Source organism: Amblyomma mixtum, chromosome 3 (assembly GCF_055824585.1).
Source record: "Amblyomma mixtum isolate Tamu chromosome 3, ASM5582458v1, whole genome shotgun sequence".
Lineage (NCBI taxonomy): Eukaryota > Metazoa > Arthropoda > Arachnida > Ixodida > Ixodidae > Amblyomma > Amblyomma mixtum.
Genome location: NC_143014.1, coordinates 142,592,791 through 142,609,933, shown reverse-complemented (window position 1 = coordinate 142,609,933; position 17,143 = coordinate 142,592,791). Strand labels below are relative to the sequence as shown.

The window sequence follows — 17,143 nt, the reverse complement described above, 5'->3', positions numbered from 1 at the left end:
ATATGTGGTACATGGTACAGTGACTTCATCTACCTGCACCTAATTCTAACCAGGACATATGCGCTTAGCTAACTACACAGTTACCCAACCTAACAGTATCACCTAATCAGGTGACCAACAGGGCGGAAGTTTCTCCTCACTCTCTTATGTAATTGCCACAGTCAGAAGTGTGATCATTCTTGCTTTGCCTTTTAGTAGCATGGTTATTATTATTATTGATTATTTGGTTATTTTAGAATTTCTGCTCTATCCACCAAAAATCATTTGCTGTCTTGTCTTTATCTCTTGGTGGCATTCTCAAGCAGCATTTGAGTGAGAAATACCACTTAGTAAAGTCACTACATTCAAGAAATGTGTGATTTTAGAGAAGCTAGAGTGCAAACTAAACTGAAACAAATTTGGTCTTGCAGTATACAATTGCGTACTGCATATGACTAACTCACCCTCAAATTTGTCTTTTTTTAAGGTTGCAGATCTGGTGACTATGGAGTTCTTTCAGCAGGGAGACATGGAAAAGAAAGAACTGAATCTACAGCCCATTGTAAGTGATGCTGTGGGTGATCATTTATTCTTGTGCATTCGGAATAGGCAGAAGATTTATGCTAGCTATGTGTCAAAATTAGGGCTGATGGATCTCGGTGTGTGTGTGTGTAGTAATGAAGTAATACACTGTAAGCTTTTCAAATTGATCTTCGTTAGTTTGGAAATATCATCTAGCCATCATGGTCCCAGATTTTAAAACAATAGCTTAAATTTGTTGCGCAAATGTTTTTCTAATTCATACCTTTCATGCTTTCTCATTGGTTGGAAATAATTAGTTAATCCACTGAGGTTGTTAACAGGTAATTTAAAAATAATAAACAGTTTTTATCTGGGTAAATTTTGCCTCAACTATACCAAATTTTATAGCTTTTCTTTGCAGCCATATGGCTGTGCTCTAGTAGATTTAATTATAATTGCACTCCCTTTAAGATGAATATGACAGGAAATTGTAAATCTGTTTTGCCTATCAGAACTGTTCCAAGATATATAGGTATGTGCCCACACTGGTATAGTGAACGAGGAATGTGACAAATTTAACTGAGGAGGTGTTTGTAAGGAGCTAGTTATTAAGCACCCAGTAAAAAAAAATTGTATTTAGAAAACCTAGTTTCATGTACTCATAAGACAACAGCAACTGCAGGGTTACTTTTACCAGATTTAATGTACACCTGCTGGTTAAATTACCACACACAGCAACTATGTGGCTACCCATTGCATGGCTATGTTGTATCTGCTGATGTGGTCTAAAGTCACAGTAGCCGGCACCACACTGCATTGTGCCAAACGCCACACCTACACAGCACCTCTAGGCAACCATTCAGTTGTTGAGAGCTTCAGCCTTTTCACTGTCAGTAGCATCTTTGTGACACAGAGGGAAATCTTCCCAATGCTTGGTGAACAAACCTCTTGCACCTGGAAAGAAAAAAAGAGGAAAAGGTGCTTAAAGGGCAACTCCATAAGTTTTTAGAGATTCACGTATTGCAATGAAACCTTTGGGTTTTCCTCTAAATCTGGGTCATTTCCGCCAAGTTTGGGAGCAGTGTGGCAGTTCATTCCTGCATAAACCAATTTTAAAGTTTGCCATTTCCATGGCTGCAGTTCAGGCAGTTTCTGTGGGCAACACAAAAATTAATCACACATTATTGCCCGCCTCCTATGTGAACAAATTTTGAGAGTTGTATTAGATCATCTTAGGCATTTTATGAACTGAGTTGTCATTTCCAGTCACTATTTCAGCCATTCAAGGGGTGTACATGCATGTGTTTTTCAAAAATGTCTGTGACGTCACTGCTGCTTCAATTGGAGCACCATCCCTGGCTACAAACAGAGTTTTAGTTTCAGTTTCAGTTTGCTGTTTTCGCTGAGTCGCCTCTGCTTGGTATTAATGCGATAGCGTTAGACTTAACATTCGACGCAAACCTCAGTGCAATAAGGGAGTAATTACTCATTGTCATCCACCTAAGTGCAGCCAAACGACTACAAGGGGAAGCTGGAGTTAAACTTTAAAGAGCAGAATGTGATCTTAATTTTATGTCACAAGCAAGGGCACTCCCAATTCACCATTGCTTTGTCAGGATGAAAGAACACCTGCATGAAAAAAAACGAGGAATTTATGCTCCTGAAACACAGCACCATTAATTGGAGTGAAGGGGTCTAAGACTTGGGACTGGCAGTGGCGGAAGAGCCAGATTGAAGAGAGTATTTATTGACAAGACAGGAATTTATAGCCTCGAATCACATGGACAGAAAATACTATAGCCTACACACAAGTACACACTCACAGATACGTTATAAATTTGACAAGACACTAAATGCAAACCCAAATTGAAACACAGCACCAATGATGATGAGGTCTTAATGCAGCTGCTAAAAGAGTGCAAAAATTATGTCACGGCGCTGATGTTAAAACGTTGAAACCTGCCAAAGCCAACTGATTTCTGGAGTTAAACATTGCTTGCGCACTGTGTATTCCAATCTGTTGTTGGCTGATTTCACAGCAACAAAATTCAGCTCAATTTTCCACATGGCCCGTGCATTTCATTGTAACATGTATGACAGTCAGTTGGGAAAAGAAAAGAATGGATACAACCGCCAACACCTGTGAAAACCAGAGTGATAACTTTCATGTTATGGATTCAGGATGTAGACTTGTCATTGTAGTGATTTTTTAGTATATGTTTCAGTTTGAAGAGATACCACCGTGTAATATTGGCACTGATGCACTGATTGCATTTTTTCATAATTGCAGCTTTCTTTATAGAGTAGCACCATTTCGTGTTATGCAGGCTTAAATTTCTTTTGATCTCTCATACTGATGTGGGCACTAGCTGCAGCACAAGCTTACTGTGTGCTTTTTCCATGACAATTTGCCATGGACATTCATGGACAAAAGTTTACAAGATGCTTATAGCAGAAAAAAATTTATTTCTGCTCGGTCAGGTCAAGGAAGCCAATGAAAAACATAGAAACATGAGGGGACATGCATGCTTCATTTGCTGGTACAAATTCCAACTTGGTGGCTGGCGAGGCAACGAAGGAACAAATTCTTTTCTGCAAATTCGCATCCTATAAACATTTGTCCATGGCTATGTTAGTCGCATCAGAAGTAAACAAAACATAGTTTGCAATCGGAGTGCACTGGCACATGGCCCTATGAAATTCAAGAAGCATACTGTGCCTTAAGAGAAGTTCAGTGCCAAATTTGTGCACCAACGTACCATGTCAACTAATTTTCAGTGCACCTTAGGCCAGCACATATAGATTGCATAACTATGCTCCACTTAGTTTTGACATGAACGGCACACAGAAGTAGGTACATATGCCAGACATTCAAGGTGTCGTAGTGTGAGGTGGTTGTTTCCTCATGGCTCGACTGCCATGAGGAGTGCAGAGCTTCTGCTAAAGGCTGTCCATTATCTTGATTGTCCATTACTGTCCATTACCAGTGCAGTGGTAAGAATTCATTATCTATATTCTTGGTAATGAAATGCCATGACTTAATGGGGCCATGCAATTAAACAGTGCTGCTTAATTTTGTAGTTTCTCACTTAATTTATGGTGAATATATTGCACATCTTAATGAATGCTTCTTTTCCTGTTGTCTCTTGTGCAGGACATGATGAATAGGGAAAAGAAAGACCAGCTTCCGTCAATGCAGCTGGGGTTCATTGACTCAATCTGCCTCCCTCTGTACAGGGTGAGTTAACAAGCAGCCACTCATATTTCAGCATAAGCACTACAGAGACTATTACAAATTGTAAACCAGGGATGTTTGCATGTAACTTGAGCCCTCTGAACTTTGGTGACACCGTAAGAATCATGGTGCTAGAAAGAAGTGCCACTTTGGGGTGGTGCATTTTAAAGTGCCTTTTTTTTTTTTTACTTCTATGTTCTAAAAAATGAGTGACTGTGTTATGCTACTGTGTTTTGGGGCCATTTCCTTCACTTTGCACTTCCTTTGAGCACCACTTGACATCGGTCATCATGAGTGGCTAAATGGGGCACCAAATTTTAGAACACTTGCTCTAGGTCCTAATGTATCCTGTACTGCAGCCACATGCAGGTTGTTTCTGTCAAATGTTCACACGAATTTGAAAACAACCAAAGGCAGTATGCAAACGTAACTGTATGTTATTTTTGTAATAATTGCTCCAAGTTGTGAGCAAAAGGGGGCAAACACACTCATTTACGGTTTCCCTTCTTCACTGTCAACTTTAGAAGTCTCTCCTCACCTCAGCCTCATTTTCACTGAAAAATTTATTGTCCCTCCCTCAGTTCACACCCCTTTCTTGTCTTTAGATGGTGCACTTTAGTTGCTAAGATCTTAATTAAAGGCTGTGCCTGCCTGCTTAGCCACAAATAATTGCTATGTACCTGCCATGACCTATTTTGGACCCACGCCATGCAGTCACAGGTAATGACAAAATGGCATTTGTGAGGTGGCTTGGACAGATGTATCACGATCAGCATTAATGGTATTACTGACTTCTTCAGATCTTATTATCGTCCATCCAGTGTGCTCTCAGATGCATACCTTGTAGAGATTATTATTATGCTTGATGAAAGCCAGGCACATCTAACCCATGGCCATTTTAACCATCTTGGCCATTTTATTTATGTGGGTAAATGCAAATATTGTAATGCATGTATTGTAATTTTTTTATCATATAGAAGAATTATGTTAGTGCGTAGCCTTCTGTCTTGATGACTGATGCATCTAAGAGCATGAATGTATTAAAGTCATGCATTCTTAGCAGTGTTAAAGGGACACTGAGGACAACTCCATCCAATTATTGTTCTCAGCAGAAATTGATTCTGTGGCTCTTTTTGGATGTGTTGACATTTGTCCGGCAGCAAAAGACGCGCATTTATCACTGAGAAAATTGCAGTTAAAAATCTTCCCGCCACTTGATTCAAACTCATGACATCTTTACCAAAAGGACGGGTTGCCACCATTTTGAAGTGAATGGCAATGTCGCATAGCCTCTGGAATCTGCACCCAAATAAACAGTGTCAATGCATGCATTTTACTTGCAAAATCGGCCGGTGAGGGTGACACTTGTATTGCGTTTTTTGGTCTGTTCTAGCTTACAAACACTCCGTTATCAGTGAGAGTGGCCATTATGTGATTAGAAGGCAATAAGCAATTGATACAGGCCGACTTCTATTTATTTGTTTGTTTGTTTGTTTGTTTGTTATAACCTCAAAGGCCCCATTAAAGGGGTATTACATGAGGGAGTGGAGTCCCGGGCACATAGTTGATTCGATGGATGATCTGAATGTCGATGGGTCGGAATGAAGTACGACGGCGTTGGGCAAGTCATTCCAGTCCTTTGCAGACAAAGAATGATGACAGATGAGCACATGTCCGGGCAAGGGGAGGGTAAACGGCCTTGTGGTGGTTCGTGCGGCTGGAGATGTGGTGGGCAGGGCTGATAGCGGACTTGATCATGGGATGATAGTACAACTTATGAAAAAGGCATGGTCTTGTAATAATACGACGCTCTGCTAAGTTTGTAAGATGAGCGTTACGTTTTAGTTCAGTGACACTTATATCATAGGAGTAGGCCAAGTAGATGAACCTTGCTGCATGGTATTGTGTTGCTTCAAGTAAGTTAGAAAGGTTACTTTGGTAGGGGTCCCAAACAGTGCATGCGTATTCCAGTTTGGGATGAATGAAGGTTAGATAAGCTAATAACTTCACTGATTGGGGTAGGCAGAGGGTTCGGCGAAAATAACCGAGACCGCGATTAGCATCGTTAATAATGTACGTTACGTGATCTGACCGGTTAAGATCGCGGGTTAAATGAACACCCAAGTATTTATATTCCATCACAGCAGTGATTTCAGAGTTAGAGGTAAAGTAGTTTGAAGTTAGTTCGGAGTGGCATTGGTGAAAGGATAGTAGAGATGTTTTCTTAACGTTTAAATACATAAGCCATTTGTTACACCAGGTTCTTACACATTCGATGTCAAATTGTAGGAGCTGAAGGTCGTTGTTGGCCATTGGGCAGTACTAAATAACACAGTTATCTGTAAACATGCGCACGTTAGAACATAAGTTGGTTGGTAAGTCATTTATATAAATAAGAAAGAGAAGGGGCTGGCCCTAGTACAGTGCCTTGGGGTATGCCAGATATAACAGAAGCATAAGAGGATGTACACTTATTAGCCAAAACAAACTGCTCACGGTTAGTGAGAACGTTCCGAATCCATTCCAAAACAAAGCAGTTAAGATTTAAGCGTGAAAGTTTAAGAAAAAGCTGTTTATGAGGAACTTCGTCGATGGCCTTTTCAAAATCTAGGAACAGGGCGTCAACTGGGATGTTAAGGTGGAGGCTACAGCTTAAGTCATTAATGAACAATGATAATTGAGTGTCGCAGGATAAGCCTTTCAGAAAACCATGTTGAGCAGGCTGAAAAAAATTAACTGAAACTAGGAATTTCATAACATGCAAGTATAGTACATGTTCCATTAACTTTGAAGGAATGCTAGTGATGGATATATGGGTCGGTAATTATGATGAGAAGATGAGGGCCCCTTTTTTGGAACTGCAATGACTTTGCCCACTTTCCAGTCATGTGGTATGGCACCTGATGAAAAGGACTGGCAAAAAATATGGGACAATATGACGCTTGTCCTCAATTTCCCTTTAAAGCAGCAGGTGCCATCTTATTTTCCAGGGCATGAGGCGTGGCACCTGTGTCCCATTGTGATAACTTCTGTAAGACTATGGAATGGAGCCTTTATGGGAAATATCCTTCACATTGTATTTCAGTCCATTTCAATGCAGTGAAAATGCTTGCATAAATTTTGTAGTTTACATATTACCATGACATAGACTTGTAATCTTATGAGTTGGGCTCGGAAATGTAGGCACTAAAAATCCCCAAATAGCAAGCGTTTAGACTGTAAAAATATAAAAAATAGGTGCCTAAGAACAAGAAAGAGGCAATTTAAATACCTTTTATTGCTTAGGAACAAACTAAAATACTATTAATGACCCAAAAAATGCTAAAGTTGACCCATTCATACTTCTAATACTTTTCTGCACATCACATAAACTCAGCGGTGCCAACTTGAAACAAGAGAGCTGATGGGGGCTAAGTCCATCCATTGATGGAACCATATTCTCTCCCTGTAGTACTCATTTCATGCCTTAAAAGGTAGCAGTGTCTCTTTTTCTTCCAACTGCATTCTGTACTCCTGGTCTAGACACTCACACTTGTCTCCTGCCTACTATGCCTGCGTAATTTGCGCATTTATACACAAAACTGCCTTTGCTGGCATGCTGGCTATGTGCATTGCAGCACTGGCTTGCAGCTGAGTCTGCAGCTTGCTTGGTGCTTGTCATTGCCAGAACTGCTCCTGTCATATTTGTTGTCGTTGTTACCACTTTATCTCTAAAGTGTCTGGGAGAAGGGGAGGCATTGTCAACCATAATTTGCATAAAATGAGTGTATTCTACGTATAACTAGCAAAAAGGCAGGTACATTTTGGAATGGTGCACTTGGGCGTTGTAGGCATTTATAGACAAATGCCCAAAGTTCCGGGCCCTAGTTGTTAGACTGTTATGTATTATATGTTTTCAATTGGTTGTATATGTGAAGGCAAGATGAGTGGCATTAAAAATGCAAGATTTATTAATCTGATTAAGATAATTAGCTCTAATATGGGTGTTATTTTTGGTAGAAAAACTGTTGCCAACCGGCAGGGAAGTTTCCTGCGCTGAAAGCAGTGCCATAACACATAGCTTAGCGAGCGGAGGAAGCAGTTTTGAGCAGAACACATAAGAGTGTTCCAACATGGCCTGAATCCAAGGCATGGGAATCCATGCCCTTCCAAAGCCATTCGCAGAGCATACTAGTGTGACTGGGCCACACGGATGCACCATGATATGGAATACCATGAATCGGGGGCACGTCTCTCGTAATGTAGAATGCTGTCTTGTTTTTGTTGCAACTCAAGTGGCTGTGGCCAACAACCAGGCAGCTACAGTGTTGCCTAAGCGCTGCAGTTGCCCACATGTACAGTTGTCCACTTACCTGCCCTGAGCTCTCGAACGGCGCAAACTGTTTCGCATTTATAACAATCGCCGCTGATTGGCGGGCCCAATGCAGCTTTTAAAGACACAATGAATTAAACATGATCCACGGGAATGTACATGCATCCTATGGACAAGTTTCTGGCCCTATGTCACTGGTAAATGACACACCTGTACTCCCCAGTGTGCCATTCAAGCGCTCTAGACGGGTGTGTGGACGGCTGTACACTCATATATTCATAAGGATTCCATAGTTCAGGGCTGGGCTGGGGCCATCTATTAATGATTACAAATTTAAAATGAATTAGAGTAACTAGTATACATGTATTATAAAAATCTGTTGCATTAAAAAAAACTACATATCAGATGTTATGAGCACATTACAAAGAGCTTTAACTACATACGTCATAAAACAAATGCTAAATGTGCTCATAACAAGAAGCTATTAGCTGTAGTCACATGAAAACACATTTATTGTGAATGCTAGAAAGGAGCTGTAAGGTGATTCAAATTACGCTATCAATTAAACGTTGCCATGGAATCTAAAGTTCAGGCTTATTGTTGAGTCCATTTAGCTAACAATGTCACTTTATGGTTTACGCTGATCAGGTCCATGCTATGCTCCACAGCACTCAGACAATGTATTAATCTCAGTCTCACCCCTCTGATGCTTTGCTACTGCCTTACTTCTGCAGTCTTTCTCAGCACTGAATGACCGGCTGTACCCATTGCTGGAAGGCGTTGAGCTAAATCGCATGGAGTGGAAACAGCTGGCTGATGCGCACATTGCAAGCATCAATGGAGACCGTAGCGACAGTGATGACATTGACGCCAGGAAGAAAACATAGGAGTCATGCCCAACTTATGCAGCTGCGTGGAACTGCATCCAGTCATCTGCTTCGTGTTACTACAACACATGCCTCCATCACTGGTGGGTCAGGACAGCTTCACAACCTCATGCATCCTGCCAACAAAACCCCTGGGCCCTTCACATAGTTTGGCTGTGTGATTGGTTCTTGGCTTAGACCATATGTTGTGACACTGTGCCAGTCCAAAACACTTGAGACATTTAAAAGCCATGGCACACCTGCTTCACAGGAAAGATTTCATGAAATGAAGCAGCCAGGGCCTGTTGAGAGATGCTGGTCAAGTTTACATTTTGGGGTAGTATCGTGTTGTAATGAGCTGGCAGTACCAGCTACCGTAAGGTAGGCATGGTGCATTCTTGCTGCTAGCCTGATGGCGTTTAAGGATTGTGTCATTGACTGGTAAAATATTCTGCTATTTATCTGTGTTTCCCACTGGAAAAACATCACAGTATCAGTGCATGGATCCACCATGGCTAGTAACAAAGGGAAATGGCATACTTGTTGAGGCTTCTCGCACCTCATCTCCTGCCTCACATACATTGAAATCACTGATTGAAGGTGCATTTGTGCCGGCATACCTGTGATAAGGTGCGTTCAGGTGCGTCTATGTTGTGATGGTGTGGAACTCAGAACTATATTTTCTAACAAGCAGTATTCTGTAATACCTTGACGACAGCTTAACTGAACAGTGATCTTGCATAAGGAAAGCTATACAGATGTATAGCTTTTTTTTTGTAGCCGTATGGCTGCTCTTGGGTGGACGCCAATGAGTAATTACTCCCTTATTACAAATCTACTCCACCTTGGGATATTCCCCTAAAAATTTTACCAACACTGATCTTTCATGTGTGCCAGAGTGACTGGCCTGATCCCAGATAAGAGTGCAGGTACACTGGCTTTCTCTACATGGAAGAATAAAATGTGGTACTGCAGTGGTAGTTTGTTTTTAGCTGCCATCCCACTGTAGCAGAAGAGGGGAAAATGAGAGGAAGTGACTGGTGCATCTAGCTTGAATGCATTTTTACAATGGGTGCACTTGAACAGTATGGCTGCACTGCAGTTTTCTTGCCATGAGACTGTGGAATCTAGTGTCTGCTGTGTGCTTGCGGTTTTCTTGAAGCAACACTTCCCAAAATTCGCCTTGGTCAGCTCATTAGTTGCATCTTAAATCACTGTACCTAGCTGCGATGGGATCACATACTCGCTGAACTCTCGAAGCTTCAGCAGGCCTAGGTGTGAATGCGGCACTTGCTTTTTACTGCTCCTTTGACAAAAAAGCCAAGAAATATGAAAAGAGGACACGGCCCGCATATTTGAAAATTTAGTTTCTGCTTCCCTGTAAGCAGTAGCATCTGCATCAGCCACAGTTTTATTTGACCGGTAAGCTGCAAAAACAGTAAAAAAATCATCCAAATGCTAGGGTGGAAGAGCGGGCTAGTTGGTAGTTCATCTTGGGGAAAACACAGTGTACTCCTAAGACAAGGACGAAGAAAGACAAGACGATATAGTGCTGCGCTGTATCGTCTTGTCTTTCTTCGTCCTTGTCTTAGAAGTGCGTTGTGTTTTCCCCAAAATCCAAATGCTGTTTCCACACTATTTGTAAAAAGTGGTAGCAGCCAAAACATAATTTGCAGTACATTAACTGCAAGGAGTGTCACAAGTGGCAAAGCTGTAAGCATGAGAACCAGTATTCCTGTCCTCGTGAGGTGCACCCTGCTATCATGTGGAATGCTGACAGCCAGTCAGACGATTCTGGCAGAAAGTTTGTTTGATGAAGGCATCATTTGGATGGCAAACAAATTATTATAGATGCTGCCCTTGTAATATCAGACAGTCCTCTTTTTACTAGACCAGTTTTAGAGTGCAAATTGGTACCCTTTTATACAACTCCACTGCAGCACTGCAGAAATCCCTGAACGAGGCAGGCTTTTTTCTTCTATGCCCTGTAATGGTGATTTCCACATTACATTGAGTACTGCTATAAAGGCCTGCTTAACAAGGCCGGTTCGTCTTAAAGTGCTAGTAGTACAAGTATTTTATATAACAGATCTATACTCCATTCTTAAAGGGCCTCTGAAACAGTGTTTGCTTACAACGCGGGGGACTGATGTAGAGGGCAGAGCCATCTTCTCCATCAGCGAGAAATTTTCTGTGGGAAAACCAAGAACCCCCCCCCCCCCCCCCCCCTTTTTTTTTTTTGATTAAGGAAGTCTGAGAAATGCGTTGCACAAATAGGACCCCTCTCAACCGCCCTCTCCAAGAGTCACCCATAAATTCACCCCTGAAAGGGGACTGCAGAATCTTCCAAGCAGCCTATTTTAAGGTAGCCACAGGCAGCTAAATACTAGTACTTCCCTTCAATTTCTAACTTTTTTCTTCAATTAACTCATTCTCTGGATGGCTGGGACAGTCTTACACTGAGTTGGCACCGCGTCATCCCGTGGCATGAAAGTGGCTGAAGCTGAGTGCTTTCCCACATATTTAGCTGTGCTAGATTTTTTTCTGCTGATTTTCCTTGTTTGCAAGTTGTCGCTTTAGGGTAAACCCTATGGATGTAGACACTTGCATATCCAGTGTAGTTTTAGGCAAAAGAAGTTGGGGGAGGGAGTTGTCACAGGTTTTCTCGGAGGTATGGTTTCCTACCCTCTTGTGTCTGTCAAACAGTTAGTGCTGTTACTACAGGCTGACTTGTCAGCAGCACATTTGTCACAGCACATACGTCACCCTGAGCCACACATTTCACCAACCTCGCCACTTGGTTGCTTTTAATCTTGCTATTAATCTAGCAAACTGATTCACTGTGCCCCAAGAAACTAGAAACTATCTGTAAGAGTAAAATCACTGACCTACAAAACTGAACCATGTGATTATATGGGCAGACATTTATTTTTCAGACAAAAGTAAAGCGTTCTTTTGAATAAAAAAAGTATGGCTTTCACCATTCTGTTTTTTTTCCAAGAGGACGCAATAATGTTAACATGGGTCATAGTTTTAAAATAAACTCCTCTCATGCTCGTTTTGATAGCGTGCTCTCTGCTTACGGCAATCACCCATCTGATGTCACTTGGAGGGGTGAGGGGAAGAGAAAATTCTCAGAGTGGTGTCACCCTGATTGGCCAAAAGTTGCAGTTATCACAAAGTATTTTTTAATTTATGGAGAGCACATTACCTAGACTTCAATGCGTGTAAAGGTTTCGTCTATCAATTTTATACATTTGAATACGACCATAAAAGCCTTCCAGGGTTTTTTACAGGCTGTTGTGGATCTACTGTTTGCATTAATTTTCTGTGAGCTTAACAGAAATTTAAAGTTCATTAGAGTTTTGTTGGAAATTATTTTATGTTACACCCTGCATGTCATGAGCCATCACAAAAGGTACCCTGTATATGCACTGCTTCAGATTTTGTTCTTCCAAAAAGCTGTTGGTAAATTGGCATGCATACATTTTGCACATATTCAACTTAGACAAGCAAATTCACAGGGTTAGCTGCCACGTGCTGGCGTGATGTCATTTCCACTTTCACCACTTTCTTGTGTTGCTCACTGAATATAAGTACTTTGCGAAATGTGAAAGAGGGCCTATAGCTGTTTCAATTTTCTCATTGTATCATACACTTTGAGCACAACATTTTTGTGGCTATGTACAGATTTTCGCACGTTAAACGCAAATGTGCTTCAAGTGTTTATTCATTTCTCATGCAGATTAGATTCATCTCCTTCCCAAAACAGTCAGTTTAACTTCTTACAGCCCTGTGTCTGGTGCACAAGGTTGTTTTAGCATGTATTTCATGTTTGAGTCAAATGTGTGAATGACTGTACACTATGAAGTCAGCCTGAACATTAGCTTTTTTTTTAGTTGCTTTCTCCACTTTTTAAAAATACTTTTCACCCCAGAAATCTTTAGTTTGATCCCACTCTATACACAGATGTCAGACATGGTATGGGACAACAGCAAGGTTCCTTTTTTTTATGTTTTGACCATTTTCAACTTGGAGCATGTGCCATCAGCCCGTGTGCTCTGAGGAGCCCAAGTTTTCTGTAAGACGTTTTGTCAGCATATGTGCACTGTTAATCTTGATGAAGCATGGAAGGTCCATGGAACTCTAGTGGACAGTGGTCCTGAACCTTTTTGGCATGATACCCAGAATCAATTCACAAGCCCAGATGTTCTGAAATTTTCAGGTGTTTGTTTCTGAGAGTCTGCCTGCAAACTGTTACCTGTGAATGGACTTTATGGTAGCACTTACTATACGTGTAAATGTCTACTGTTTAGATGTTGTCACGTCTTCTCTCTGTATTTCTTGTGCATTATTTATTTCCTTTGAATTGAGCTGTTTTTCCTTGCTCTCTGTGTTCAAAGACTTGCTGTTTTATACATGTGACTTTGTATGTGTGTACTCTGTAAAGATGCTGTTTGTGCCTCATCTGTAAATAGTTTTGTCATCTCTCACTGATGAATTGGCACTTCTCTACCTCATGTATGGAGCATTTTTATGTCTTGAGAGCCCACCTGGATGATTTCTGGCATCAAATTTGCTGTGTACCTATACAAATATGACACCAGTTCAATATTCTTGGATCAGTAATAAACAAAGCTGGAATGAGCATAAAGTGTGCTTGCAAACATTGCAGTGAACCCAGTAATTGAGAAATGTTGTAATGAATCCTTCAGTGTGCCATACCACTATCTCTGTCTGCAAGATTGCTAGATAATTAAATAATGAATGAGGTCATACCTTTCAGAAAGCTAAGGTAAAAAGACAGCACTGTGGACGTATTACTGGTATAAAATGCCTATGGATGTTCATTATGCGTTCATAATTTTTAAGCTAGTAGCAAATCTCAGCACTAATGAACATTTTATAAATTAGTAGTATTACATGCATATAGACTGTGAAGCAGTTGGCATTACCTACCGATACTAAGATACTGGCAGTCCATTTCAGAACTAATGAGACAGGTTTGAACCAATCAAAAGGTTTGCCCAGTTTCAAGAACTACTGATGATCCTAGAACAAGGGCGGCTCCGGAACGGGGGTGCAACGAGGGGCGGTCACCCCTCCAACATTTCTGCAGAGGGGGCAGCACCCCCCTAGTCTTGAACTACTTGGACTCGCGTCATATTTCTGACAAAAGCTTCAATTCTAGGAAAAGCACTGTGTGGCTGAGCTAGCTGGCTTCATAGCCAGTCTTAAAGCTTTTCGTTTGAGTAGCCTAAACCAATCATGTCCCAACAGAGTTCATTGATTGACTGACCCCTGTTAGGCCCTACCCTTGTTCATGAGTGCATTTAGCAGAACTGAAAGACACAAAACATGCGAACTCCTTTCATGCAGTCGATCACTACTCATGTGTACATCTTCATAAAACTGTGCACCTCATTTTAAGTTTTATATGCCTGAAACAAATACATCTTTCAACACTGAAGAGTACAGAATGCCAAAATACAAACAGAAATAAAACTTAATAAATGTTAGAATAAATAAGTAACAAAACAAACTCGAAGTCCTCCTCCCACTGAAAAAAATGTTGCAGAGTACTTGTCAAGGAAGAATTTTTTGTGCCCTATGTGCTATTAAAATTGGAAACACAAGTTGTGTACCACACAGAAAGATACACAACACACAGTGAGTTTGTGCAGGGGGCTCTCACTCTCACCATAACTGTACCATATGTGTTTGACCATGTGAGTTTGGTCAAATTGTATTGGAAGTATTTGGTGGCTGCTGGATGTTTTGTCATGATATCCCTGGTGTATACTGCTGTTGCAAAGAGACATTGCAAGCATCTCACTTCTTTCTTTGTAGTATGGCAACCTCCAAGTTCTCTTTAATAAATTTCAACATTGCTAAACACATGGCAATGGTAGGAACATTCAATTTAGAAAAAAAAATCATGCACCATTGTGTTGCTAACAAGGGCACCAAGACGAAGGGTTGGTGTTAAACTGATGGATCATTGGATGGATGGCACAAGACATGTGCCACTTAATTCTACTTTGATGTATCCTATTTTTTGTTGTCATTGTTGCATTAGGTATACATGCAAATTAAAATATGAAACAAAAATTGTGTTCCTACACCTACAGTTTTGTGAAGCAATAACCGCAGGATGCTGCAGCAGGTTCTACATAGGAGCAAACACTCAATACAAATAGCCCATGACCAAGCTAGTTTATGCAGTGCAGAAAGCAATAAAGTTAGCAGCACATTTTTTGCTGACAATTATGATAGGTTAGAATGGTTTACAGAACAATTAATTTTATTATATTCTTTAAAGTCACAGTCCCGGACTCTCTGAAAAAATATGCATTGCTCACAGACATCTTTATATCAAAATATACGATATTGTTGAAGGTTGTAAATTAAACACCCACAGACTTACAGACATGCAGATTTCGTTCTTGTAAATAATAAAATGAAAACTCAATAGTGTAAGCCATCAAGTAAGTCTTGTTGACTCAGTATCACATTATTAATAACCATTTTTTTTAAGAATGTTACTATTAGAAGAGATGCTTACCATATAAACAATATTTTAGCACAGAACAGGGCCCGTAACCGAGACGCTTACCAAGCGCGGAAGCATGCCAAGCTTGCAGCGACAGCAGCGGCCGTGACGACACATGGCATCGTCACTCATGTAAGACAAAACAGAATGCATCTATCTTTTTGTTTGCGGCATTTTAAAGCTCTACTTTCATGGAGGACCTTACTAACACGTATTGTCATTGAATTACATCTGTAATGCAGACTGTTATTTTAGCCAAAAATGTTGAAGGTGCCAGTTTAATATCATGCCATGACACTGTACTCTTGGTAATGTTCCCTTGGTAATGCTGCAACACTACTGCAGTGTAAGACAAGCTAGCAGTGTTCCCTGTTTAGCGTAACAAAAAAAGAGTGCTGCACTTTCATATTTTCAAAGTAGTGCTGAATGCACTACCAGCTGCCATGGTGTGTGAAGAGCCAGCATAAACAGTGACGGAATCGTAGTGCAATAAAACGTTTAGGCATGCCATTTTGATTTTGTTTTACTGCGAGCGACTTACAGCTACGGTAGTTTATATTTAATGGCGGCTTTAACTTTTTCTAGCTGTTGTTGTTTAATGTGTTTTTACTGAAGCAAACAACTCGGCTGAGTGTTGACCTTTTGGTTAACTAAAGGGTGGTATAGGCTTTTGTCAAATCTTTATGTGGCTTCTGTTTGCAGGGAATGTGAGCATTTGCAAAGTTGGCAGTGTTTGACAACATCCAAGCAGAATTCTACTTCACTAGGCTGCATTGTGCAGTGTTTATGATTTTTTATTGATTGCCAGTTTTTTTTTTAAACGATGGTTTATTGTGATAGTTTATTGGTGTTCTATATCCAACAAGTATGCTTTTGCCCATAATTTTCCAGAAGAGTCCTATCATTTTGCACTGTATTTCAGAAAGTAACAGAAGTTCTTCACTGTGCTGTACAGCAAACTAATGAGGGATTAAAGAAACAGTGCAGAAAGCCAGAAGAAAGTCATGTTGGTTCAGGACCACATAAATTAAATGAATGCATTAAGGCTGACACTTTGAAATAAGCTAACAATGTGAAACTGTGTTGTGCCACGAAGTAGAACATGGTGAAATAACAGACCTGCAATTCTAAGTGTCTATACTTCCAAGGTGAGCACAGCTTGTTTTATCCGTTGGCATTTTCCTAAACTACACATGTAATATTTTCATATGTTCCACCTAAAGTTGCTTCCAAACATTAGAAGTACTTTCAGTCCTTTTTCCAAACTGCCTCTGATTAATCCTTTCTTCTCAGACTTGCTGATGCATTTTGTTGTGTCACATGTACATATTTATAAATACTTTGTGTGTACTCTGCCACTGGGATGAGTTGTGAGTTGTGAGCGAGTTGGCAACTACATTTGAAGTGGCTCATTCTGTTCTGATCACACTGAATACAGAAGCAGTTGAAGATGTGCATGGCAGATATGAGTGGCATTGTGCTCTCACCTTTCAAGCGTTTGGTTTAATGCTACATTGGTTAATGTGCGATTTAATTTTGCAGTTCCTCCTGCCATATAGTGTCATGCACATTTGTTCATGCATACAAGTGGGCGATTTATTGTTAAAAGTGTTATTTGAAATACTGACAGCAACATGCGTTTGCTCCCTGCTGCAAGCACACAAGAGTGTGAGCAT

At 40.6% G+C, this 17,143-nt stretch overlaps 1 protein-coding gene across 6 annotated transcripts in view; it reads left to right on the top strand.

Annotated features, from left to right (window-relative positions):
• The window catches only part of Pde11 (Phosphodiesterase 11), a 376,721-nt gene extending 366,268 nt beyond the window's left edge, over window positions 1-10,453 (top strand). For 5 of the 6 annotated variants that reach the window (XM_089581354.1, XM_089581356.1, XM_089581357.1 and 2 more), the window contains exons 21-23: window positions 467-541; window positions 3,656-3,739; window positions 8,783-10,453. In XM_089581354.1, the coding sequence (XP_089437480.1) occupies window positions 467-541; window positions 3,656-3,739; window positions 8,783-8,935 (312 nt within the window). In that variant the 3' untranslated portion in view covers window positions 8,936-10,453. The remainder of the gene's footprint in view (window positions 1-466; window positions 542-3,655; window positions 3,740-8,782) is intronic. The other variant, XM_089581359.1, reaches the window with a different exon arrangement.
• The last annotated feature ends 6,690 nt before the right edge of the window (window positions 10,454-17,143 follow it).